Source organism: Panthera pardus, unplaced genomic scaffold (genome assembly GCF_024362965.1).
Source record: "Panthera pardus isolate Hobbes unplaced genomic scaffold, ASM2436296v1 HiC_scaffold_15, whole genome shotgun sequence".
Lineage (NCBI taxonomy): Eukaryota > Metazoa > Chordata > Mammalia > Carnivora > Felidae > Panthera > Panthera pardus.
Genome location: NW_026526710.1, coordinates 15241372 through 15268535, shown reverse-complemented (window position 1 = coordinate 15268535; position 27164 = coordinate 15241372). Strand labels below are relative to the sequence as shown.

Here is a 27164-nt window from a genome sequence, read left to right as displayed (position 1 = left end):
GGCATTGGCTGTGTGGGGTAAGATTCACAGGTGAGAGCTCTGATGAGTTCCTTAGCCAATCCCAGCAGGCCTCTGGCTACCTCCTGTCAGGAGCTGCTTCTCTGTCTCATCTTACAGAGGGAGTTAGAACACATGGGTGACAGTTACAATGTCAGGACTTGAGTGACAGTTAACTCTGCTACTTTACCTACTCTAATCCTGAGCTGTGGGTTATCAAGAAACCAGGGTGTTTGGCAGAAGATAGTAATGCTGCTGACTCTTGCCTGCATCTGTTATAATTAGTCACTCAGTGAAATGTCTCACACCTACAGGTAGCTGGGGCCAAATGCCAACCCAGGGATGAGGCAGGGGAGGAATACAGGGATGCTGGCTGGGGAGTAGGCTTAGAATCAGGGCTAGAGCTTCACTCTTCCTTCATCTCCCCTTCTCTCCCTACCCTCTTTTCCAGTAGTTAAAATACAGGCTTTGGTATTATACATGCATGACTTTGAGTGCCAGCATGGCCATTTACCAGTTTGGACAAGTTACTTAACCACTGTTTCAGTGATCCATCCATAAAATGGAAAAACAATAGGACCATTGTGAAGATTAAAGTTGTATCATTTGTCTCAACACACAGTATAGGTTTTCTTTTTCATATCTGTCTTCTGCTCTTTGAGGGCAGGGCCCCAGGCCCCATGACTTTGAGTCTAGATAGGAGATGAAGATGAAGATTAAAGTTAACATTTTATTGAAAACTGAATATGTGCTTGGCAGTGTGCTGAAGTGTTTTACATATGAGGCACAATTCCAACCAGGTCTGCTTCCCACACTGCTTTAGAGCTGCCAAGCTCATTGGGTGAGGACTGTGTAGGGAGGGTCATAGTCACCCTTTCCAATTTTAGAAATGGTGGTGAGCAGTAGAAAATGTGAGCCCTGGGGCCAGCAGACATAGTGAGGGGTGAGATTTAGGATGCAGTAGAATTGACATGCTTGTGACATGCAACTGTCCAGGGCTTAATGTCCCCAGTTTATAAATGAGAGATAGAAGATCAGGGAAATTCAGGGACCTGATTAGAGTCATAGAATTGGTACCAGCATCTTTCTTAAGGGACCAGTTGGTCAAATTCTGCCAATTTGGTAGGTGAGAAAACAGTATTAAAGGGGAAAAGTGACTTATCTAAGGCCACTTGGCAGAGTAACCAGTACCTGAACTCAGGTCTCTTGATTCTGGGCCATCCATCATCCATGTGTTATTCCTGTTGCCCCAGCCTAAGGCCTGGGGCTGAGGCAGTACCCTGTGAAGAGCTCTAGGAGAGGTAGGCTAAGACACCTTGCAGCATCTCACCCTGCAGCTTCTTCCTGAAGCCTGTCTGGGATTTGGAATGTAGAGGAAAGAGCTACAGCCTACCATTAAGCAACCTGGGTTTTGGTCCCAGCCCAAAACTGATATGCATGGTGGGTACTCAGCAAGCCTTTGTTAGTTCAGATTCAATCCCCACTGTAGAGGTGGTTCTCAGTGAGCATAAGGGGCTTGCCCAAGGTGACCCAGCATGACAGAGGCCTAGCTAGGGTTCAGATGATTGCATAGAGACCACCAAGGTCAACTACTATTGACTTCAGCTTTAGAGGGAGGGCCAGGAGCATTTTGTTCTTCTTAGCTTTCTGTCCTTTCCTTTACTCCTTTCATGCCCAGATACCAGCTTGGGGCTTGGGGAAGAAGGGCAGGCAGCCTGGGGCCAACTCATTGTTTCCCTCTCCTGGCCCTTCTCACTTATTCTCACTTCCTCTTTGCCTGGAAGCTTTTGGGCTTTTACCCCTTTTGGCCTAGACTCACCCCCTCCAGCAGTGTCTTCTTCCCCACTCCACCTTTCCCAAAGCAGCTCCAATCCTGATTCTTCCAACAAATCCTTCCATATTCGGACTCCTTCACCATCACTGCAGTAGCTGAATAATGGCCATCTGATATCAGGTCCTAATTGTTGGAACCTGTAAATGCTACCTTATTTAGAAGAAGGGTCTTTGCACATGTTAAGTTAAGGATCTTAAGATGAGGATAGATGATCCGGGATTACCCTGGTGGACCCTAAATACCATCACAAATGTCCTTAGTGACAGAGGAAGATTTGACAGACAGAAGAGAAAGCATTGTGAAGACAGAGGTAGATTGTATGATTCCTCTTGGCTAAAGGTACCTAGAATAGTCAAATTCATAGAGATGGAAAGCTGAATGATGGTTTCCAGGGGAACATAAGAAGTTAGTGTTTCAGGGATAGAGAGTGTGTGGGATGATGAAAAAGTCTTGGGATATAGATAGTAGTGATGGTAGCACAATATTGTGAATATATTAATGCCACTGAATTGTGCACTTAAAAATAATTAAGATGGGAAGTTTTATGTTATGTATATTTTACCACACATACACACAAAGATAGAGGCAGAGATTGGAGTGATGTGACCACAAGCCAAGGACTGTTGGCACCACCAGAAGCTGGAAGAGGCAGGGAAGGATCCTGCTTAAAACTGGAGCAATGCAGCCCTGCTGAAACCTGGATTTCAGCCCATTGAAACCAATTTTGGACTTCTGCCTTCCAGAACCACGAGAGGATACATTTCTGTTCTTTTGAGTTGTCAAATTTGTGATAATTTGTTAACAGCACCCTCAGGAAACAAATAACACTGATCAACAGTCTGCTTCCCACAACTGAGCTTGCAACAAGGGAAAGGAAAAGAGAGAAAATCATAGCAGTATGTCACCTTTGCCTTTTTTATTGTCAGTGAGGCTCCTTTGCATTTTCATCTCATTTGGACCTCACAGGTTCACAAGACAGTCCTTGTCTATGCCATTTTACAGATGTTCAAATGGAGAATCACGGATGTCAAATGAACTATCCACGGTCTGCTGCTGGATGATGGCTGTGCTATGATTCAAACTAGTTATGTGGTTTCCCCTCCCCAGGCAACTTCCCAAACTCACAGCCTCTGCACCTAGGCTGTTTATTTCACTGTGTGACCAGAGTTTAGGAGCACAGTTTGGCCAGTAAGAGGTGGACACTGCACATTCAAGGCCTGCTGGGGAAGAGCTCCTGGGCTGGTAGAAGCAGGTAGGACTCCTGTGGGACCTAGACACCTGAGTAGTGTGGAAGGAAGGTAGAGAAGAGGCAACAGGAGAATTCCCACATAGTGGTGAGGCATTACACTCCAAATCTGGGTTCCTCCCCTGCCATCTGTAGATATTGAGTCATTTGAATAGTATTCTCTCAACAGTCAGGTTTAGCTGTGAATCTGTGGGCATCTGGTTTTTCAAACTTAGGACCCCAATCTGACCTGAGATTGTGAACTCAGATGGGGTCTGCTTCTTGCTTTTATGTCTGTCTTTCCTCATCAGCCCCATCTTCCCCCTGGTCTGGCTGTTTGGGTAGCTTTTTTATTTCCCTTGGGGTTCTGGTAAGAAGGTTCTTTTTTGTGACCAGAGCCTGATTTTTGTTGGCACCAGGGAGGGCAGGAGAGAGGCCAACAGGATCTTTACCAGTGAGCAGTGGTCCAGCAGCTCTGGCCAGCTGTGGGGGGCAGGTGGTGTATCATACTGTGTTTCCTGGAAGCATCTGTGTAGAGAAAATAATTATTTTTTTTAAAAACCTGGGTTGTACAGCATGATTTTTTAAAAGGCGTACAATGTGATGATTTAATTAATATATGCATACAGTGGGATAGAATTACCACAATTAAGTTAACTAACATATCCAGCACCCAGCACCTTACATAGTTACCATTGTGTGTATGTGTGTGTGTGTGTTTGTGGTGAGAACACTTAAAATCTAATCTCTTAGCAACTTTCAAGTATACATACAATGTTGTTTACTATAGTCATTATACACTGCATTAGATCTAGTCATCATACACTGCATCTTATAACTTGAAGTTTGTAACCTTTGCCCAACATCTCCCCATTTCTCCCACCCCCTCCCTAGCCCTTGGCAATCATCATTCTGTTTTCTGGTTCTATAAGTTTGGTTTTTTTATTTTTTTTATTTTTAATTTTCTAAAGTTTACATCCAAATTAGTTAGCATATAGTGCAACAATGATTTCAGGAATAGATTTTTTAGTGCCCCTTACTCATTAGCCCATCCCCCCTCCCACAACCCCTCCAGCAACCCTCAGTTTGTTCTCTATATTTATGAGTCTCTTCTGTTTTGTCCCCCTCCCTGTTTTTATATTATTTTTGTTTCCCTTCCCTTATGTTCATCTGTTTTGTCTCTTAAAGTCCTCATATGAGTGAAGTCATGTGATTTTTGTCTTTCTCTGACTCACTAATTTCACTTAGCATAATAGCCTCCTGTTCCATCCACATAATTGCAAATGGCAAGATTTCATTCTTTTTGATTGCCAACTAATACACCATTGTATATATACATACCACATCTTCTTTATCCATTCATCCATTGATGGACATTTGGGCTCCTTCCATACTTTGGCTATTGTTGATAGTGCTGCTATAAACATGGGGGTGCATATGTCCCTTCGAAAAAGCACCTCCGTATCCCATGGACAAATGCCTAGTAGTTCAATTGCTGGGTCGTAGCGTAGTTCTATTTTTACTTCTTTGAGGAACCTCCATACTGTTTTCCAGAGTGGCTGCACCAATTTGCATTCCCACCAACAATGCAAAAGTGTTCCTCTTTCTCCACATCCTCACCAACATCTGTTGTTGCCTGAGTTGTTAATGTTAGCCATTCTGACTGGTGTGAGGTGGTATCTCATTGTGGTTTTGATTTGTATTTCCCTGATGATGAGTAAATTTGAGCATTTTTTCATGTGTCGGTTGGCCATCTGGATGTCTTCTTTGGAGAAGTGTCTATTCATGTCTTTTGCCCATTTCTTCACTGGATTATTTGTTTTTCAGGTGTTGAGTTTGATAAGTTTTTTATAGATTTTGGATACTAACCCTTTATCTGATATGTCATTTGCAAATATGACAAATTTTGCATTTGTCGGTTGTCTTTTAGTTTTGCTGATTGTTTCCTTCACTGTGCAGAAGATTTTTATTTTGATGAGGTCCCAGTAATTCATTTTGAGTTTGACTTTTTTAGACTGTGCATATAGATGAGATCAAACAGTATTTGTCTTTATCTGTCTGCATAATGTCCTTTAGATTCATCCATGGTGGTGCCAAGGGCAGGATTTCCTTTTTTATGGCTGAATAATACTCCATCACATAGACATATACATAAATGTGGTATGTATATATATACACCACATTTCCTTTATCCATTCATCTGCTCATGGACACTTTAAACTGTTTCCAACTTGGATATTCTGAATAATGCTTTAATGAGCATGGGAGTGCTGATATCTCTTCAAGATACGGATTTCATTGCCTTTGGATATGTAATCCAGAAATGGGATTCTTGGATCACAGAGTAATTCTATTTTTAATTTTTTGAGGAATCTCTGTGCTGTTTTCTTGGGTATAAATTGTCCTTTTAGAGGAGACCAGTGAGGAACAGAAATTGCAAAAGGGCCTCAGGTATCCTGGACTCCCCCTGCCACCCTGCCATGGTAGGGGAATACTTGGTACTGACATGTTTTTTAATTTATTTTTTATTTTTAGCCCCAGCTTGCCCTCTCCTGCTACATCCCTCACTCCCATCTTACCTTGCTCGTTCTTCTTTTAAGGTCCTGTTCAAACCGGACCTTCCGAGGCCTTCCCCCAGCTTTACCTCATCTCCATGTTAAAATCCTTGCTACACATTTGGAGCATTACTATGTCTCTTTCAAAGCACATATCACAATGCTAATTTTATAGGTATTTGTCTCATTTTTGATGATGGTCTATCTCTCCCACTGGGTTGGAAGTCTTGTGAGGGCAAGAACCCTGTGAATCTTGTGCACAGCTATATCCCCAGGGTTGGCACACATGACCTGGCACATAGAAGTAGTTCTTGTGTTGCAAGAATGAATGAATGTATAATGAATGAATGAATGAATGAATTAATGCATTTTCTGGTCTCTTCCAGGCTGCCATCCTTTCCTTCTCTAGCCATCCATGTTTTGCTATCTGAGAAAGATCAAAGAATGGTTTATTCCCTCCATTGAGGTCCTATAGTACTTCAGGTCCTTCCTCCTGCTCACTTTTTGGATTTGCTCATTGCCAGACTTCACTTTTGGAAATTGGCACAGGCTGGATGCCTGCAGCTGGGGGTTCAGGGCTGAACTTTTGCTGTGGATGAGCTCATTTCCAGATCACACTGGAAGTTTCCTGAGGGCAGGGGCTCTGCTTGGGCGGAGCCAGGTGGAAATGCTCTGCTGAATTCGGGAACAGATGGATATAGATGAAAGGTCAATTGCTGCAAGCTGTGGCTGATGGCTCAGCTTGAAATTTTGAAGGACATCCATGTTGAAGATCCCCTGCTTCTGGGTTCCCCAGAAGAGGAATTCCTGTTCCTGGTGGCCAGGCATTATGTTGGGCCCTGGGCATAACCTTACTCAGTTTAGGGGAGTGGGTGGGGGGAAATGGGGAAGACCTACATGGATGCAGTCCAAATAATGATTCTTTGACTGCAGCCTCAGTAGGAAGAGCAAGTGCTGATGAGGGAGGAGGGGAGTGGACCTCAGAGACAGTGAGGTGCAAATAAATCAGTTGTTGGCATTTGGGCAGTGGATGGTTGTCTGGTGGTGGGCAGGGAGGACCTGAGGCAGAACAGAGTCCGGGCAGGGTTTATGTGGTCCTTCCCCCTCCCTGTACCTCATCACTCCAGCAAAGCTCCCTAGTGCTAGCACCTGAGAGCATCTCCAACCTTCCTCTGAACTAGGCCTACCCTGGTCTAGGTTGTAGGACCAGCTCTGTCACTAGCTCACTGTGTGACCTTGGGTGAATCATGCCTCTTTTCTCAGTCATCTCTGTGCTGAGCCCTGACTTTCAACTTAGACATGTGTCTCCAGATGGGCAGGCTGAATCCCCAGGAAGGGTCAACATATGATAAACTCCATGGAAGGGATTCTCTAGTATCCTCGCTTCTATCTGCCCCAGAAGGGCCCCAGATCAATTACTGGGTGAGGCACAGGGCAAAGAAAAACTCCCAGTGGGATCCCTTCTCCTCGTCTCTCTTTTTTCCTCCTCACAGTGGCAGTAACAGTGCCTCTGGGGGCTGCAGGGGCGCCGGTGGGTGCTGTCCCCATGGCCAAGAAATTGTTCTGAATTTCTTGCCAGCAATACCCAACAAGTGGTCTTCCCCAGAATTTTCTCCACAGAGACCAAGAACTTGGCTGAATCCTGGGAACAGTCTTGTACCCGTTTTACACATGGAGAACCGGAGTCTGCAGAAGCCTCAGTACTGGTCCAAGGGCAGGTGGCAGGCGACCTGAAGCCTCTAGGCCCCTGGCCTCAGGCAGCCTGGTTCCTCAATGGAGCCGCACCCTCTCTGCCCCCGGCAGAGCAGGCGAGGCTACCCTGCCGGGAACACAGCCGGCCTTTGTGCCAGGCGGGCACCACCCCCTGGATGGCCCCTCCCCACTCAAGGAACAGCCCTTACCTGCCAGCCTGCCACCCTTTCTGCCAACAGCTCCACCTGCTCCTCCTTCAGCGCTCTCTGCGTCCAAAGCTGCTCCCCGACGGTGCAGCGCAGGAGCCGCACCGCGCGACTTCGCGGGCGCCCTCCCTCGGGGCTGATTATTAACCCGGAGGCGGTATAAGGAGCGAGTGGCCTGGGCGGGAGGGACGCATCGCCACCGCCGCCATGGACACTACCACCTGGAGCCCCACGACCGACACTACCTCACCCCTTGCGCCACACGAGCGCATCCGCAATGCGGCCGACATCTCTGTCATCGTTGTCTACTTTGTGGTGGTGATGGCCGTCGGGCTGTGGGTATGTGAGGGCTCTGAGACGTGGGCTGAAGGGGCAAGAGCCACCAGCAGGGACAAGGGGGGCGGGGCTGCACCGGGGAGCCACTGCATCCGTGAGCTGTGAAGAGCAAAGGGTGGGTTTAAAGGTCTGTGGAGCCGAATGGAAATAACTTGGAAGCCCTTGAGAGGAATTCAGGGGGGCACAGTGTGAAGTGAGGGGGGGCAAGCAAGGATGAGCAGAAGGGAGGGGGGTTCTGAGGGGAGCTGGCCAGGAAGGTCCAAGGAGAATACCCCTGGCCTGTGAGCAGAGAAGGAGGCAGAGATTGGAGAGGCTGGGGGCTAGTGCGAGGGGCAGGAGAGGGACAGCTTAGGGCTTCAGGGAAGATCTCTGGGCTTGGAAGATAAGCCCCAAGGAGACTAGGACTGTCCTGTTTCTTCTTAGTCATACAGTTTTGGATGGAAAATAAACAATTTAGTGCAGGAAGGACACAAAGCCTCTGCCAGGTGCAGGGGCTGTGGGGCAGCCCCAAATGGAGGGGTGCTGCTGGTGTCCCCCTGGGAAAGGCTGACCTGTAGGCCCAGGGACTGGAATGAGTGAGAGTTGGCAAAGCTTGGGTGGAGGAGGAGGAGGAGGAAGCCTTGGAGGGTGGCCTGGTGCTGGGGAAATGCACGTGGCTCCCCTTGGGTACTGGGGACACACCAAACCAGAGAAACTTGTTCTTCGCAGCCTTGGAACTTGGAACTTGGAAATTTCACTATGACAGACTCTGGCACACCCAGCAACTAGAAGATGAGGTGTTTTAAATGTTCACATATTGCAGACATTCTCAAAAGCTTTGGTTGTGGGTAGGATTGGACCAGGAGGCTGTGATGGCAGCAGGTGGTTGAACTCTTTCTTGATTTAGAGGGTGGTGTGGGGGGGCAGGGTGGATATTAACCCTTCCATGGCCACAGAGTTTTTTATTTTGTTTTGTTTTGTTTTTTAGGGATAGAAGGAAGCATTTTTTTTTTTTGGTTTGTTTGTTAAGTAATTATAGAAACTAGATATGACTGAAAGCTTTTCCAAGTGTCACAAGGGGTCAGTGTTACTAACTCTTCCCCAATATGCTCACCTTCCCAGAAGTGTCCAACCAGGGGCCAGGATTCTCAGGTTTACTACTGGCTTTGACATGGTTCTAGCTATGCGACCTCAGGCAACCTGCCTCAGCCTCAGTTTACTCAAGTGTGCATAGGTACAATCTTACCTATTCTTATGACTCCCCAAGATTGTTGTGAGGATCTGCAGACATGAATCTGAAAATTCTTTATGGAGTCTAGGAGTCTTTTTAAATAATATCGTCATTTGCCCTCCAAGGTATGAGCCATGCCCTGAATTGTTTTTGTCCTTTTAAGTAAAATGGGCAAACGCAGTCAACTGGATAGGGCATCTTCACAAAATGCCTCAACATAAGGAGGGCAGGAATACGAATCCCTATTTTACAGAAAAGGAAACTGAAGCCCCATGTTGTTGTGGTTTACCTAAGGTTGCAGTACATGAAATTTTCCTGGAACTCAGATCTTTTGACTCTTGGTTTTCCAGAGTACCAGGGGCTTTGCCACTTTGCCTGCCTTTCTCCCCACACCCTTCCCCAGCTTCTAAGTGCCTAACACTTGGATGTGAATTCATCATTTGCTAGCTATGCCATACTGCCTATTTCCCAGAAAATCACCGATAATCTCTGTTCCCCTAACAATCTTATTTTAGCCCCTGCCAGTCCTGCTGATTATGGTGTTTATGCTTTTCAAATATCTGTGAATCAGTATCACTTGTCCTGTTAAATGCTACTTAATGAGCCTGCTAATATTTGTCTACATTTAATCTTCCCCATTAGTCAGTGCCTCTGGACCCTGATTATTTAACGTGCTGGATTTCTTCCAGTTTACATTCCTTTTTTTTCTACTGGAGCATCAAGAGTGGCTTGGTTTGGAGATAGGCATCCTGACTCCTGAGTGATCTCTGGGCTGCACAGACAGAGTGATCCTGGCTTATGGTGCTTCTTCATCTTAGAAAAGACATCCATAGCCAATGTCCCTCTATCACCATCCACATCTCTTCCAACATTATTTTGTTCTGTTTTACCCTCTTCCAATCATATTTGGGTTTGAGCTTATTCTTCACTGTATATTTCCATTTTTCTTTCACCACCTCTCTGTTTCTTGGGGGATTTTGTATCATTTTAGGCTAAATCTCTAACTTTATTTTTTCTGGAAGATTTCATTTAAGCTATCCTGAACCCCCTTATGCTAGGGGTTGTTAAACTATAGTTCACAGGGCAAATCTGGCCCACCACCTGTTTTTGTATGGCCCACAAGTTACAAATGTGTTTTTACACTTTTAAGGAGTTGTAAAAAATAAAAGAGGAAGAGTGTCCAGTGGAGATCATGTGTGTCCCACAAAACCTAAATAACTTATGATCTGGACATTTTTCTTTACAGGAAAAATTTACTGATCCCTGCCTTATGCAATCATTTGCACTAATAGCATCATTGGATGCCTGAGTAGCAATTGCCCCTGGGGAAGCTCAGCCTTTGAATTTTATAGGTGAGGATCAGATGGTGACAAGAAGTCAGTCAGATGAATCTGTGCCAGAGCTGGGATTAGATAACAAAGGCATGTTTTTTCTACTGTCTCACCTTCCCTTCCCTAAGACAGCATCCTTTCTGGCAATACTCTCTCCATGATCCTTACCACCATTTGCATTGCTGTGACAGTGTCCTGGTGGTGTGGAATTCCTTCTTTCCTGACATATTTTCATAAAGTGAAGGCCTAAAGTTTATTCAGTTTGAACCCTCTTCATCCTGTGCTAGAGTCTATTCTTAAACCACTTGACCAAAATATCTTGAACAATTGTCCACCCTTCACTTGAATATTTCTGGCCAAGACTCTCCCCAGTGGCACCACTTCCATCTCTACACAGCTCTGATAGTGAGGAAAATCTTCCTGGTATGGAGCCCAGATCTGATGTCCTGGAGCTTCTCCATTGTATTTGGTTGTGCCTTATGCAGACCACGCTGTCTCGCTTTACCTCAGAAGATGGTAGGCCACACTGGAGTCTTCTGTACTCCAGGCCCAACATCCCCAGTTTCTTAAGCTTTAAGCAAAGGTCTGAAGCGCCTTCCTTTTGTTCAGTGATATTTTTAATCCATTAAGAAAAAAAAATATGGGTCAGTAGTTGTGTTTCTTTTGCTCCTCTGGCTTGCATTTGTGAAATCATTCTCTTCTAGTTGCAGGGTGGACAGGCAAATTTAATGCCATGTTTTACAAAGTGGTGTTGGAACGTTAGAGCTTTCCTTTGAGCATCCTTTGCTCATGGAGACAGTGTCTTTCCATTGTAGGGAATAAACAGCAGGGAAGAAGGAGGCAGGGTACACGAGTTATAGTAATAACACCTACTGGTAGCACCTACTGAATGTTGCTGGCAGTCTGCAAAATGCCAGCCTGGAAGGGCGTTGCTCATTTCCAGAAGGAGTGTTCGGGGGTGGGATATGGGGGAAGAGTGGAGGCAGAAGGCGCTGAGAAACCCCTTTATCCAACATTTTATTGAATGTGTACCATGTACTAAGCATTATACTAAGCATTACAGGGGATTAAAAACTTGTAAAATGGTTACCACAATCAAGTTAATTAACATATCCATTATCTCACACAGTTACAATACTTTTTGTGTGTGGTGAGAGCACTTAAGATCTACTTTTTCAGCAAACTTAACTATCCAATACAGTATTATGGACTATGGTCACCATGATGTAAATTAGATCTCCAGAAATCATCTTATAATTTTACCTTTGTACCTTTTGATCAGCATCTCTCCATTTCTCCCACCAGGCAGCCCTTGGCAATGAATATGTATTTCAAAATATCACATTGTATCCCTTAAATATAAACAATTTTTAATTTGTCCATATACCTCAATAAAGCTGGAAAAAAATTATAATATGGCAACATAAAGGAAAAAAGTGTAAGGGCTGTGAATGAGGTATAGAAACATAGAACATCTATAGAAAATCTCTAGATGCTCACAGGAGAGAGAGATTATTTTTTGTTTGTGAAGGGGAGAGGCCATAGTAGAGGAGGAAGTTTCTGTGGTGGAGTGTCAGGTAAAGTTTCATGGGGAAAATAACATTTGAGGAGCCTTGAAGGATGGGTCTGCTGGGTCTGGGCTTGTGGAGATGAGGGGATAAACATTCCAGAGAAGAGAAGGCCTGGTGTAGATACACCTGTCCTTGCCTTTTATCCATCCCCAACATCTTTCCTGAATTATCCAGTTCCCCACTCTAGTTTTGACTGTCACATCCTTCCTCTAAACTCTTCGTTTCTGAGACCAACTTGGAAATGTTGTATCTAGGCCCCAAACCCACTTTTTGTGTCCCTCCAATACCAACTGGGGCATATCAACCTGCTTTGACATCAGAATCACTTTCAGAATGGCCTTTCCCTGGAAAACTACTAGAATCTGAGTCCTTGGACCATATTTTTGTTCAGCCCTGGCTACCTTCTTTGCTCCTTGTGTTTGTTAGTCCTCTTGCTATTCCTAGAAAAAACACCACAGAATCCCTAAGAGTATGTCCTATGGGAGGGAGGACCCTGCCACGAGTCCAGAAAGATCTGAGCTGTGCTCTCCCTGGAACTGCCTGGCACACAACAATCAATTTATGTTGATTGTTGGATGTATGAATGACGCTGCTTCCTAAAGGACTGAGTCTGGTCAATCTCTGGAATCTGAGCACTTCGCAATATGCTATCAATAGTAGGCATGTTTGCTGAATAAACTGAATTTCTAAGTGTCTGAAATGTCACCATCTGAGGTTAATTCCTTTGCACCAGTGATGCTTTTAAGCCTCAGGGGTCACGATGCAACCAGCTTTAACAGGGCTCAGTCATTATCAGTTATTAGTATTTTCAGAGACATTAGCAAGCCATCAGCTAAGGGAAGGCCATTGACATAAAGGGAGGGAGGAGGAGAACACTAGCAGAGATACTGTCCCAGTTTTGAGCTGGAGGACTGGGCCTGGGCCTGAGCTGGACCAGGAATTAGCTGAAGGTTCAGAGGCAACATTCCAAGGGTTCTGTAAGAAGGAGGGTCTGGTGGTCATTTACTGAAAATGCATTCATAAACCTTCAGTGGCTCCCTACTGCCTATGGAATAAAGCCTATATTTTTTAGCTTGGCATTTGATGGTCTGCAGTCTGTTCCCACTTCTCACCATTCTCCTCATTCATATGCCTCAGCCAGGTTCTCCAGGTAATGCTATTCACCGTTCCCTTCCTCCCCACACTGCAGTTCTATCTCTGGGTTATTGCTCATGTTGTTCCCACAGTCTGAAATGTCCTTTCCTTCTTTTCTTTCACTAATAAATCCCACTCTATCTTCAAGACTTGCTGAAGTGCTGCTCCCTCTGTGAAGCCTTTCCTGACACCCCAGTCAGAAGGAATCTCCTCCTTCTGTATTCATAACAATAATCATTCTGCAGTACTCATAATATGTTGAAAAGTAATGTTTCCAGCAAGCTTCTACCTACATCTCAGAAAGTTTTGAACTGAGTTTGAATGGTCCATCTTTAATGTATTTAATAAGAACACCATGCATTCCTCTAGCATTTTTCATTTTTTTGTTTTGATAATAACATTACTGAAATATAATTCAAATACTGTATAGTGCTTATTATGTATGTATATTTGTATGTATGTTTGTATGTATGTATTTACTTATTTTAATTTACATCCAAGTTAGTTAGCATACAGTGCAATAATGATTTCAGGAATAGAATCCACTGATTCATCTCCTACATAGAACACCCAGTGCTCATCCCAACAAGTGTCCTCCTTAATGCCCCTTGTATAGTGCTTTCATTTATTTAGTAAATTTTTTTTGAGTTTATTTATTTATTATTTATTTATTTATTTATTTATAGCACAAGCAGAGGAGGGGCAGAGAGAAGGAGAGACAGAATCCTAAGTAGGCTCTGTGCCATTAGCACAGAGCCCAATGTGGGGCTCGAACTTACCAACTGCAAGGTCATGACCTGAGCTGAGATTAAGAGTCTGACTCTTGGGGCACCTGGGTGGCTCAGTTGGTTAAGCATTCGGCTCAGGTCATGATCTCATGGTTCGTGAGTTCCAACCCTGCATCAGGCTGTGTGCTGACAGCTCAGAGCCTGGAGCCTGCTTCCGATTCTGTGTCTCCTCTCTCTCTGCCCCTCCCCAGCTTGCTCTCTCTCTCTCTCTCTCTCTCTCTCTCTCAAAAATAAATAAATATTAAAAAAAAAAAAAGAGTCTGACACTTAATAAACTGAGTCACCCAGGTGCACCACTGTATAATGCTTTTTTTTTTTTTAATTTTTTTTTTTTAACATTTATTTATTTTTGAGACAGAGAGAGACAGAGCATGAACGGGGGAGGGGCAGAGAGAGAGGGAGACACAGAATCGGAAGCAGGCTCCAGGCTCCGAGCCATCAGCCCAGAGCCTGACGCGGGGCTCGAACTCACGGACCGCGAGATCGTGACCTGGCTGAAGTCGGACGCTTAACCGACTGCGCCACCCAGGCGCCCCCGTATAATGCTTTTAAAAAGAATATTTCTTAAAAATTTTTTATGTTTATTTACTTATTTGAAGAGAGAAAGAGCGAGCACGTGCGCAGGGGAGGAGCACAGAGAGAATCCTGAGCAGGCTCTGTGCTGTCATCACACAGACTGGTGCAGGGCTTGAATTCACGAACTGTGAGATCATGACCTGAGCTGAAACCAAGAGCCAGATGCTTATCCTATTGATCCAGCCAGGCACCCCAAAAAGAATGACATTTCATTAGGCACCTTGAGTATGCTTGTAAAAATGGTATGAAAAGTTCCATTTTCCTTATTTAACAAACATTCAGGTGGAGTGACTTGCTTGAAGCCACACTGTGAACTCATTGCAGAGCTGCACCAGGGAAAGGTTTTTAAACCTGAGCTTCAGTCTTCTTGTCTGTCATATGTAGGTCCCTGCTCCTTCATCTAAGTACAGTGGAGTTCTAGGGGAGTAAGGAATGTGGAAGTGCTTCAGAAATAAAGACAGTAAAAGAAAGTACAAGTATATGGGAGTGGGAGAGGTATGTCCTTTTGGCAGGCAAAGTTGCTCTGTTCTAGTTTTATACTAAATTTTTGACCTTTCCTCTTCAGGCTATGTTTTCCACTAATCGTGGGACTGTTGGAGGCTTCTTCCTGGCAGGACGAAGTATGGTGTGGTGGCCGGTAAGTTTTCTCTGAAAACTATTTGCTTAACTACAAAATTCCCCATAGAAGGCCCTATTCTTCTTGGCTTTGGGTGGCAGTGATTCTTCCTTCCTGCCTTAAATCCCTGATAATGGGTCTTCTGCTCACCAGGTCTTAATCTGGATGAACTTAATCTCTTGTGGTAAGGGAATAGCCTTTAAATAAATGTGCTTGGAATCCTTTACTGTGTAAGTAGAGGAAGAGACTACACAAGCAGACGGTGTGGAGAAGCAGAAAGAACACACAGACTGAAGTGATCTTGGGAAAACCTGAACTTCCACCTTTGTATCTATAAAATGGGGATGATAGTATTTATCTTCCAGGAGTGTTATGAGAAATGGGTACCTCTTATGGGGTGGAAGCTCAATAAATAATAACTCTTTTACTACCTTTTTGTTATGTTAAGTCCCATGAAAGAGAGACTTTATTTGTCTTACCTTGGGAGCTGAAAGCAATGCCTGATACACAAAGGAACCTCAATAAGTACTCATAGAACAGATGGAGAGGAGCCCCTACTGTTCCTACAGTTTTTTTTCAACTCTTGGAGGATTTTGTATGTTGTATATTTGTTGTATATTTGAGAGGTATTTTTCCTGATATTCGTACATGGGTGGAACTATCCCAGTTAAAGGACACGTGTGTGGGTGGAAGAGAAACTGGGAGGCCCCTTCCATCCTATCAGCACAGGGCTCTGGCTGGCTTACCAGTTAAGTCCAATGACCATCTCAACCCAGAGTTCTCACCAAAATGACTGGTTGACTAAATTAGCCAAGTTGTGGAATTTTTTTTTGGACTAAAGATATAAGCAAGACTAGCTGGTGAAAGAGGTGGCTAATGAAGCATAGAAACAATGAAAAGAAAGTGACAGCACTGAGTTGATTGGAGGAAGAGAAACAAGAAAGTAAAAATTGTCACTGTCATATGCAGAGCATAAGAGAAATTGCAAGGAAATCACATCACACCCTGAAGTTGGCCTTTGATCAGCTGTTTTGGGATGGATTTTAATAACTGGCATCTTCACAGTTGCTTGGGCTATCCCTGAAGTCTTTTCTGCCTTACCCTTAAGGTGGCTAGAAATATTGGGCAGATGCTGATTTCTTTGGTGGCCCCATCATGGTGCTCCCTCCTGACATATTTTATCTTCTCGAGCATTGTACTTTGGTGCTTTCCTAAAAGCTGGTGTTGAATAGGCAGCTCTGATCACAAAGTTCAAGATGAGGCTGGGTCAGTCCCTCTAGAACTGCACTGCCTAGTATGGTAGCCACTAATCACGTGGGCTATTTTTAATTTTTATTTATTTTTGTTTTTTTATTGTTTATTATTTTTGAGAGAGAGAGAGACAGAGAGCAAGCAGGGAAGGGGCAGAGAGAGAGGGAGACACAGAAACGGAAGCAGGCTCCAGGCTCTGAGCACTCAGGACAGAGCCTGACACGGGGCTCAAACTCACAGACCGCAAGATCATGACCTGAGCTGTAGTTGGCCGCCCAACTGACTGAGCCACCCAGGCACCCTCACATGGGCTATTTAAATTGAAATTAAAGTTAGATAAAATTTAAAAATTAAAAATTTCTTCCCACACTAGCCATATTCCAAGTGCTTAATAGCTACATGTGGATAGTGTCTGCCATATTACATAGTATAGATCTAGAATGTTTCCCCCATTGTAGAAAGTTCTATTGGACAGTGTGCTGTACAGATTTCAGAGCCAAGGCTGGATGAAATCTTAGTGGACTTGAGATTTGTTGAATTAGAGAGCTGAATAGGAGGTTTATTTATTTTGGAAGCAGTGCACCTTCCACCCCATCTAATGCTTCACTGCTCCCTACAGTATGCCTGCCAAGTGCTTATTTGCCTTCGGTTTGCATCCAGACCTCCTCCCCCTACTATGATAGGAAACTCTCATACCTCTTCATGTAAAATTTCTAGGGCTGCTTTATTGGGGATAAGACCTCAACTTCTAATCTCTGGGTCATGGAGAAGCCAATGAGAGCAGTGAGGGGGTGGTTTGGGGCAGAACCATTCTTAGGAGATACGCATTTTGGGCTAGGCCTGGGAACACATCACATCTTAACTAGCAATGATGTCTTTCTTCCTGATAGCACCTGCGAGTGGGTCTGGGCTGAGATTTAGTTGGTAAAAGGATTTAGCCCACCCAAAACATGTAGGGTTCAATGGTTCATGTGGAGTTTCCTGTGGGTATTGTTTATCTTACTCATGTCTCAGTGTTGGATTATTCTAACCAATGGAGAAGCATGGCATCATTCTTCTTTTGCGCAGAAGTCACTACTTCCTTGATGGGGCTGATATTCAACTTCTTCTCCCAACAATGGTTTCTACCTAAGACTTTGTGAGATTATATTAATGGTTTGTAAACTTGCTTCATCAGAATCACCTGGATATGCTTTCCAAACATACAGATTTCTAGGCCTCACTCAAGACCTCTTAAAGAAAAAAAAACTTGGAAAAGAGTCCCAGGAACTTGCTTTTTATTTATTTTTATTTTTATTTTGAGAGAGAGAGAGAGAGAGAGACAGAGAGAGAGAGAGACAGAGAGAGAGACAGGGAGAGGGGCGGAGGGAGAAAGAATCTCAAGCAGGCTCCACACTCAGCACAGAGCCTGATGTGGGGCTTGATCCCACGACCCTGGAATCATGGCCTGAGCTGAAATCGAGAGTCAGATGCTCAACTGACTGAGTCAGTCAGGTGCTCCAGGAATTCGAATTTATAAAAAGCTTCCCAGATGCTTTTGATTATCAGGCAGGTTTGATAATTACTGGTTTGGATAGATGCTTATCTATCTGGTCAGATATACTGAAACTGTCACTATCTGGTAGGGATGCTAGAGAAGGAGATTCTTGAATGGAGGAGCAATGACTTCTAAGTCCCTTTCAACTTTGAGAAAGCTTTTATGCTAGAACATTCTAGCTTTGAAGTCAGCATATCTGATCTGCCACATTTACTAATTGTGTGACTTTGGTCAAGTCACTGAACCTCCCAGAGCTTCAATTTCTACCTCTATAAAGTTGGAGAATAGTACCTGCTTTGGAGTGTTCTTGTCAGGATTCAATGAGATAATTCATGTACTGCACTCAGCACTTGGGAACTACTCAGTAAATGAAAATATTAAGAAGTATAAGGAAGATGGGAGTGACAAGGCAACCTCCCAGTTGACACTTGTCTGGGGCATAGGACTTAGTAGCACCTAGTAAATGAAAACTAATATTTATGTGAAGCTAGTACTGCCACTTCACTTAAATTTAACTTTCAGATCAACCATGTGAATAAATGAACATGGTTTATATGTATGTTTATTTATATTGCTATAAATCATCAATGATTTATAGGACCACAATGACCACATTTTAACAACTCTGAGATTGGCTTATGTGTTATAATCAATCAGTGGCAGCCACAGTTTAAATGCTAATGTTTTTTCTTTCTTTGTGCTACATGGTATGTCTTACAGTAGTTGGTGTCTTAGATTCAATAAAGTATGGTTATATTCTAAAATAGTGAGTTTTAAAAATATGTTGACTGTAGGGGCACCTGGGTGGCTCAGTCGGTTAAGTGTCCAACTTCAGCTCAGGCCATGATCTTACTGCTTGTGGGTTAGAGCCCCGCGTCAGGCTCTGTGCTGAGAGAATCCCAAGCAGGCTCCATACGGTCAGTGTGCAGAGCCTGATGTAGGGCTCTATCTTATGAACTGTGAGATCATGACCTGAACCGAAATCAAGAGTCGGACGCTTAACTGTGTTACCCAGGTGCCCTTAAAATGGTTTTAAAGCACTATTGCAATACACACTTGAAAGAAGGAGTAAAGGAAAATATAGCATGTGAGAAAATGCAAATCTAAGTATTTTTCCTCCAAAACTGAAAAAGAGTTTAAACTATATTAAACCTATACATCTAAATTTCTCTTTGTATTAAAATACAAAGTCAATTTAATCCTGTCTGTCGGGCCTGGAAGTTCATAATTGGAATATCAATTCTCAAATGTGCAGGCCCAAGGAGAACATCACAGGGCTACAGTCTTTCTGGAGCTCACATCTCTGTCAGAAACCCCCTAATGGACACTTTTCCCTCTCCATCTGCCTTTAGCCCTGTCGCTTTGTGCTGTAGGAGGAGTGAGCAACAAAAGAAGCTCTGGGAAAGAGTCCTAGAGTATTTTAGGAGGAAGGACCTTGGATCAATACATCAGAGACTTGGGGGACTTGAGTATTCACCCTCAAAAAAAAAAATAGGAGGAAACTGGATCTTGAAAAGTCCAAAAGGAGATTGAACAGAGAGGCCAGTTGGGAACATTCCTGGGTCTTAGGGGACTTTGAAAGGAGCAGTTATGACCTGCAACAGGTGAAAATTTAGGAGCCCTGGTAAACGACTCCATTCCTAAAAAGTTAATGAGGCTGAGAGAGAGAGAGAAATCATATGCACCTTGGCCTGGGTGTAGAAGTGAGAGATAATTAAAAAGGAAGAGCAAGGATTCCAGGGCTGGGTTACAGAGGAGACAGATTACACAGGCAGCCAGGCAGGGAGGCCCCCAGAAGTCTGAGTCATGGGTGAGCAAGCCAAGCCAACTGAGTAACATGAAACCATGATATTACCTTTTGTAACTGTGGGTTGGTTCGTGGCCCAGGATTCCCTTCTGTAGTTGGAAGCTTTAACAAACAGCTGTGTGCTATGTTGTAATGGTTATGTGGGTATGTGGGAGATGGGAAAGCAGGAATGTGAGCATTGAAGGGAAAATTCCCCACTCCTTGTCTATTGGTAGCAGAAATTACTCAGATAGGCTGGGCCCCAGATACACAGCCCAGTGGAGAATTCTTTTTTGGAGGAGAGTTTGGTCACACTTACCAGAGTCAGCTCCAAGGAAATGGGTGGGGTACAATGGGGTTGAGTCAACCCTTTGAAAACCCCCTTAAATGAAGAAGTAAACATTCCAGAGGGAATAGGAACCTCACAAAGAACCAAAGGACTTGGGTTGTCCCAGCTTTGTGACATCGGGCAAATCATTAACTTCTCTGGGTCTCAGTCTCCTCTGTAATGAGGAACAGTCAGATTGAGCATCTCAAAGGTCTTCCAGGACTAAAATTTCTTCCACAGAGGAGGAAACAAGAATGGGTGTGGGCATGCTAGCCAGTCTATTGCCAACGAGGGTCTTGAAAATTGAATGGCTGTGTGTCTCTCAATAGCCACAGTTCCTTTCCTTCTTTTATTATTAGAGAATCATCAGAGAGGTGTATGTCACAGTGACTTAGGGCAAGGGTTGACAAACTTTCTCTTTACAGGGCAAGATAGCAAATATTTTTGCTTTGTAGGCTATATGATCTCTGTCACAACTACTCAACTCTGCTGTTGTATCATGAAATCAGCCATGGGCAGTACATAAATGGATGGGCCTGGCTGTATTCCAATAAAACTTTATTTACTAAAAGAGGCTGAGGACCAGATTTGGCTTATAGGTCCTAGTTCGTTGACACCTTGTTCAGGCCTAGGCTCTGGAGTCAGGCTGCTTGGGTTCAAATCCAGCTTCTCCCCATTACTAGCTGTGTGAGTTACTAAACATCTCTGTGTCTTACATTTGTTATCTCTATAATGGGGATAACAGTACTTCCTTGAGATTGTTGTGTGGACATATGCACAGTCTCAGAACAGTGCCTGGCACTCAGCAAATTCTCAAGTTTAGCTCTTGTTTTTCTTTTTTCAGCTGAAAACTTTTGAAGGACTATTATATCCTGTATTTGATTGAATCCTTAGTGATCCAGCAAGAATGGAGATTAACCCCATGGGTTGCCCAAGTTCACACAAGATAATGACAGAGCTAGGACTCTCTCTATTTTTCTGTTATTCAGGTCTCTTTCTTATCTTTTGAGATGGAAATTTGAGATCAATAGATGTAGTCTAGAGGGTTACCTGAAAACCAAGAAATTCTTTCAGTTAGGGCTAACCAGAGACCCCCTTGAATATTTTCCCCAAGGAAAGAAGATAGCTCTTCATACTTACTAAACTTTCTTGAGTAAAATATATCTGATTTGATATTTAAGTCTGTAAATCCCAATGATCAAATCAAAGTTCATCCACTTAGGATACTACTGGGGTGCATCCTGGAAGAGTCTGGTAGATCTAAGACCTGGGAACATAGGACCTGAGAGAGAAAGAGCATGAACTAGGGGAATGGACATAGGAGAGGTAGAAAGGTCACCAAGGGAACAAAGCTCAGGAAAATGTGAGATGAAGGACCAAAAAGTACTTGACTTTCATAAGGTTGAGTGGAAGTGACTGCCAAGTCCAGTTGACCCTTTCTTCCTGCTGGTTGTCTTCTACTTCCATATGGCTATGTGTGCTTTCATTTATCCCAGGGCAGAGCCTATGTTTTTCTTAATCTTTTTTTCTTCCAATACCTAGTCCAGGACCTTGCATCTACTGGGAATTTGAGAAATACGTGCTAAATTAAAGAAAAAGGAGGGAGGAAAGGGACATGTCCTCAGACTCTCATGCTGGATCCCCTTGTTGATGTCACCTAAGACCTCAGCCTGCATTCTGCTCTCTGGAGCAGTGGCCACAGAGTGTAGGCAGTGGTAAGAATTCAGGAGGTTAGGAAAGTGCTGGGTCCAAGTCAAAGCCTTTCTCTAGCAGTGTTCCACATTTCTGTTTCTATGTACAGAGAACTTTTTTTTTTCCTTTAGACTTCTTTTTTTTAAGGTTCGTGGTAGTAAAACTGGAAAAGCAATCCTGGCCCCAATCAGAGTGCCTGATTTTAGCTCTCATTGGATCCCTTGGGGAAAAAAAGGCTGGTGTGACTATGCTTCCTTACTATCTAAAACATTTTTTTTTTTTTAAGGCTGAGACAAGATTTTGCAAAACTTGGCTATTCCCATAGATATGTATCTCTTTTGTGGTGAGAGTTTTTTGCTTAACATGCCAGTTGCTGCCTTGCTCTTGAATGGCCTCTCCTCTCTCTTCTCCTTTTCCTCTTCCTCTATCACCACCTCCTCCTTCCCCTATTTCTTCTCTTCCTTCCCTCATCCTCTCTCCCTTGTCCTTCTTGCCCTCTCTCTTTTTGTCAGGGCTATTTCCCTGCCACTCTTCATGGCTTAGTCTCCTCTGAAGAGTTTCACTGATTAATGCACAACCACTCACCACCCCATGTATTCTTTGTGTTCTTAGGCATCAGTTGATGGGTGTGTAGCCAATTTCCTGTCATATACTTGGTGTATAAGCTCCTGCTTTCTTCTTTCACTCTGGATACCTTCCCAATATTTTCTAACATGTTAGTGCTTCCCCAGACAGAGAAAGGAAAAAGTAAACTATAATCAACATTTCTAGTTGGTTGAAGTCAGAAGAATGCTGAAACTATCAGCTATGATGAAGTCTTTGGATTATTCATGTTAGAAATGTATCTGGGTTAGGGCACCTGGGTGACATCTGACTTCGGCTCAGGTCATGATCTCACGGTATGTGGGTTCAAGCTCTGCACTGGGCTCTGTGCTGACAGCTCAGAGCCTGGAATCTGCTTCAGATTCTGTGTCACCTTCTCTCTCTGTCCCTCCCCAACTTGCACTCTGTCTCTCTCTCAAAAATAAATAAGCATTACAAAAAAAACCCTAAAAAAATAAATGTGTCTGGGCTTTTCCTTTCTACCATTTGCGTGGCACATTTTGAGTCACTGAGACCTATATGTTTTACTTTGGGTAAATTTTATATTAGGGAGGTGATTTAGAGTTAGGGTTAAGACTAGAGACTCTGAAGTCACTCTGCCTTGTTTAGAACCCCAGGTCCCCCTTCCTAGCTTTGTGGCCTTGGGTGAGTTATTCAACCTTTCTGTGTTTCAGTTTCCTCAACTGAAAAATAGAGATCGTAGCACCTATCTTTTTTTAAAATTTTGTTTTAAGTTTATTTATTTTTGACAGAGACAGAGTGCGAGCATGAGCTGGGAAGGGGCAGAGAGAGAGGGAGACACAGAATCCGAAGCAGACTCCAGGCTCTAAGCTATCAGCACAAAGCCTGACATGGGGCTCAAACTCACAAACCATGAGATCATGATCTGGGCAGAAGTTGGCCGCTTAACTGACTGAGCCACCCAGGCATCCCCATAGCACCTATCTTAGAGAGTTGTTTTGAGGATTCAATTAGATAAATATGTAAATCATTTACAATAGTATGTAATTAGTCCTACCCAAACTGGCTATTCTTAATATCATTATCGTCATCATCATCACTTTTTTATTAAAGTAATCTCTACACTCAATGTAGGGCTCAAACTCATGACCCTGTGGTCAAGAGTCTTATGCTCTACTGAGTCAGCCAGGTGCTCCCATCATCATTATTATTATTGTATCTCATCTTTAGCTCCTCCTTCTTAAACTGTGAATTCAATCATTTATCCATTGATGCATTGCTATTACTTTATTCTACATTTACATGTTGATTACTTATTATATGCCACATTCTGTGTTAGGTGCTGGCATATATTAGTGTGTGTGTATGTGTGTGAGAGAGAGACACACACACACATTCTTACAAAATTATATAATCCAAAATTATATATATATCCAAAATTACAAATAGTGGTCTTAAGAAAGTGTATTTGAGTCAAGGGTGGGAGGGAAGAAAAGGGGTGTTTCTCAAACTACATAAGAGAATCAGGAAAGATCTTTCTGAGAATTGAGCATTTAGGCTGAGATGTGAGGAATCAGAAGGAGGCAGCCATTTGAAGATTGGGGGAAGAGCAATCCAAGCAGAAGGGACAGAATAGTCAAAGGCCTGAGGAGGGAAGGATCTTGGGATATTTGAGGAACTGAAAGGAGGCCAGTGTAGGGGTAGATAATGCATTTCAGTCAGGCCCTCTGAGTGAGGGACTGCAAGTTGATGATCCCAAGGATGAACCTATCTGAATTGGTGAGAGGGTTGGTTGGTCTCTAGCCTCCTTGACCTATAAATGCCAAGAGAAGACCTCACCTGTGTTTTGTGCCAACAACCTGTGGGAAAATGCCAGCCTTGGCAGTGGTTTCCTGATTTCCTGCCCTTTTGGCTCTTAGAACAAGGAGAGAGATTTGTGAAGATAATGAGTGAAAGGCCACCATTGTTTATGGAGTGCATGAGCTAATGTAAACAGAGATTATGATGGCTCTGGAGCAAGACCTGTGTCTAAACATTTACCAGAATCTCAGAAATAAAATGGTCTGAATATATGAGTCCCACCTTCTCTTCTGTCCCAGTCCAGGAATTGTGATCTTCAAGAGATGGCAAAAGTCAAAGGTTAAATCTCTCCAAATCTCCCCTATGAAAAGATACCTTACGGATGAAATCAAAATAGTAATTCAGGTTAAAGACCAGTTCCTCAGAGGATGAGGGAAGAATCTGAAATACAAGCATGATGCAGATATATACATGCTGTTCCTAAATTTACAATGAAATGGGTAGGGAGGCCTGACCCGACTGTGCTCCTTCAGGGAAGTTGAGAAAGAAATGTCTGGGGAAGGAGGAAGAAAGTCAGAGTGGCACTGTGGCCTCCCTTTCTGTCCCTTGGACATTGGTCATGTTAGACTGTAGGACTGTGGGCAAATGACTGCTCTGGTCTTCAGTCTTCTTACCTGTAAAATGAAAATGAGAATAATCCTTACCTCACAGACTGTAGTAAGCACGATGTAAGATGAAGTGAATGAAGTGCCTGTCCCGACACTTGGCCAACAGGAGGCACTGTAAAAGTCATCCCTTCTCCCTTTCTTATTTTCCCAGGACAGGCCTCTCAAAGTGTACCCACCCCAGCAGCACCAGCAAGACCTGAGCTCTAGTTAGAAAGGCAAAATTTCCAGCCTCAACCCAAACATATTGAATCAGAAAGTTGAAGGAATGCGGTTCAAACATCTGTGGTTTAACAAATCTAGGTGATTGTAATTAGTGTTGCCAGATTCAGCAAATAAAAATAAAGGATGGCCAGTTAAATCTGAATTTCAGACAAACAATGAATACTTTTGTAGTGTTTGTATGTTTCATGCAATATTTGAAAATAATTTTATTAAAACTGAATGTGTTTATCATTCAGATTTTGCTGGTTTTGTGTATTTTTACTGTAGATTCTGATGCATGCTATAGTTTGAGAACCATTGTCTGAGGAGGACATACACAGGTAGTTGTCCACTGCCTTAGGCAATTCTTGACTCTTGGGTTAATGGTTCAGAGTGTACGCATACTATTTTACTTTCCTAAGGGTGTGGAAGTAAAGATAGAATTAATGCATAAATTTGAATCACTTTCTTCCTTTGGGCTATAATTTTGTTTTCATTTGAAAATGACAAGGTCAACCTTAATCATTTCCAAGTTAATTCTAGCTCCAATATGAGATGACTGGATATTGGTAAATAAACAGGCTGTACCATATATTTCCTATTTCCTTTTTCCTGTCACACAAAACATAATTTTTAGGTAGCATTCAATGACATTTCATGTCTTTTTCTATATTGCCCCCAACAAACACATGACTTCCTTACATACTTTGTTCTTAGGCTCTGAAAGTGAATCTGAGACAGCTCTGGAATGATTTCCCTTTATTGTTAAAGGTTTTGATGAATTGTGTTCTGCTTATAAAGTTACACAAATTCATTGTGGGAATATTGGAAAAGTATGAAAACACGCTCATTGTTTTCTCTTTCAAAGATAACCACTGTTAAATTTGGAGATATAACTCTATGTCTCTGTCCTGTCTATGTCTATGACTATGTCTATGTCTATAAAAAACTGTATATTCTTTTTTTATTTGGGATTTTATCACTATCACCTTCCCACCATAACATATTCTTCAAAGCTATGATTTTAATGGCTGCATAATATTCGATCACAAGTATGTACCTTAATTTATCCAGTTGTCTTCCTGTGGTTGGGCATTTATGTTGATTCCAACTTTCCTGTGTTGTAAATAACATGGCAATGGACATACTAATGAAACTCATGTATAAGACTTTGTCTGCATTTCTTTAAAAATTTTTTTTTAACGTTTATTTATTTTTGAGACAGAGAGAGACAGAACATGAATGGGGGAGGGTCAGAGAGAGAGGGAGACACAGAATGTGAAACAGGCTCCAGGCTCTGAGCAGTCAGCACAGAGCCCGACGCAGGGCTTGAACTCACAGACCGCGAGATCATGACCTGAGCCAAAGTCGGACGCTTAACCGACTGAGCCACCCAGGCGCCCCTGTCTGCATTTCTGATAATTTTCTTAAGGTACTAAAAAGTAGGATCATATGGTGGAAGGAGATGAGATTTTGATATGTACCAACAACTGCTTTCCAGAATTGCATTTCTATCAGAAATATATGGGAGAACGTATTTACTTGCCTGATGGACTAACCCAGGAGGTCAGATTCCACTTGAGGTCTTGTTCTTACTAACACTGATCTTATAGGTCACCATATTAACATCTCAGAGTAGTGCATAATCCTAGCACACCCCATTATTCTGCTGGGCCCCATCTAGGCCTAGCAGGCCAAGTTTATTGCCTCTTCCTCAAGAGAGAGCCATCCTTGACATGTCCCTGGGAAGAGTCTTAACTCTCTGTAACCAGTGGAAATAAGTATAGCTCTAAGGCATTCAGTTGCTACCATCCAAGGATTTGATACACCAGTCCACTCACTCACTCAGCAGACTTTTACTGCATGCTTGTCATGTGCAAGAAAGGTCCTATGCTCAGCAGAAGCAGAAATCCTCTTTGAGGGCTAGAAGGTTTGTGGGGAATAACACTTGGACAGAAGCAGTGTCATGCCCCTGGAGAGTACAACAGATGAGGATTGCAGGTGAGAGACCAGAGGGGTAAGAAATCATCTCTGAATGGTGTCAGTGGAGAGATGAGACTGGGATTCCTTTTGAAGACTGGGTCAGTGTTTTAGGGCCATAAGAGTTGATGGAGAGGAGGTTGAAGCAGAGGGAAATGGCATAAATAAATTCAGAAGGCAGGAATGCCCAGAGCATATCTAGGAGACTGAGTTAGTATAATTTAGCTGGAGTGCAGGGGATGTGAAAGGGTATGGAGAGGCTGCTGGGAGTGGAGAAAGAGGAGGG

At 43.3% G+C, this 27164-nt stretch overlaps 1 protein-coding gene across 1 annotated transcript in view; it reads left to right on the top strand.

Moving 5' to 3' along the window:
- Window positions 1-7544: 7544 nt before the first annotated feature.
- Window positions 7545-27164, top strand: part of SLC5A1 (solute carrier family 5 member 1) — a 72988-nt gene continuing 53368 nt past the window's right edge. The window contains exons 1-2 of the mRNA XM_053902155.1: window positions 7545-7848; window positions 15021-15092. Of these exons, the coding sequence (XP_053758130.1) occupies window positions 7717-7848; window positions 15021-15092 (204 nt within the window). The 5' untranslated portion in view covers window positions 7545-7716. The remainder of the gene's footprint in view (window positions 7849-15020; window positions 15093-27164) is intronic.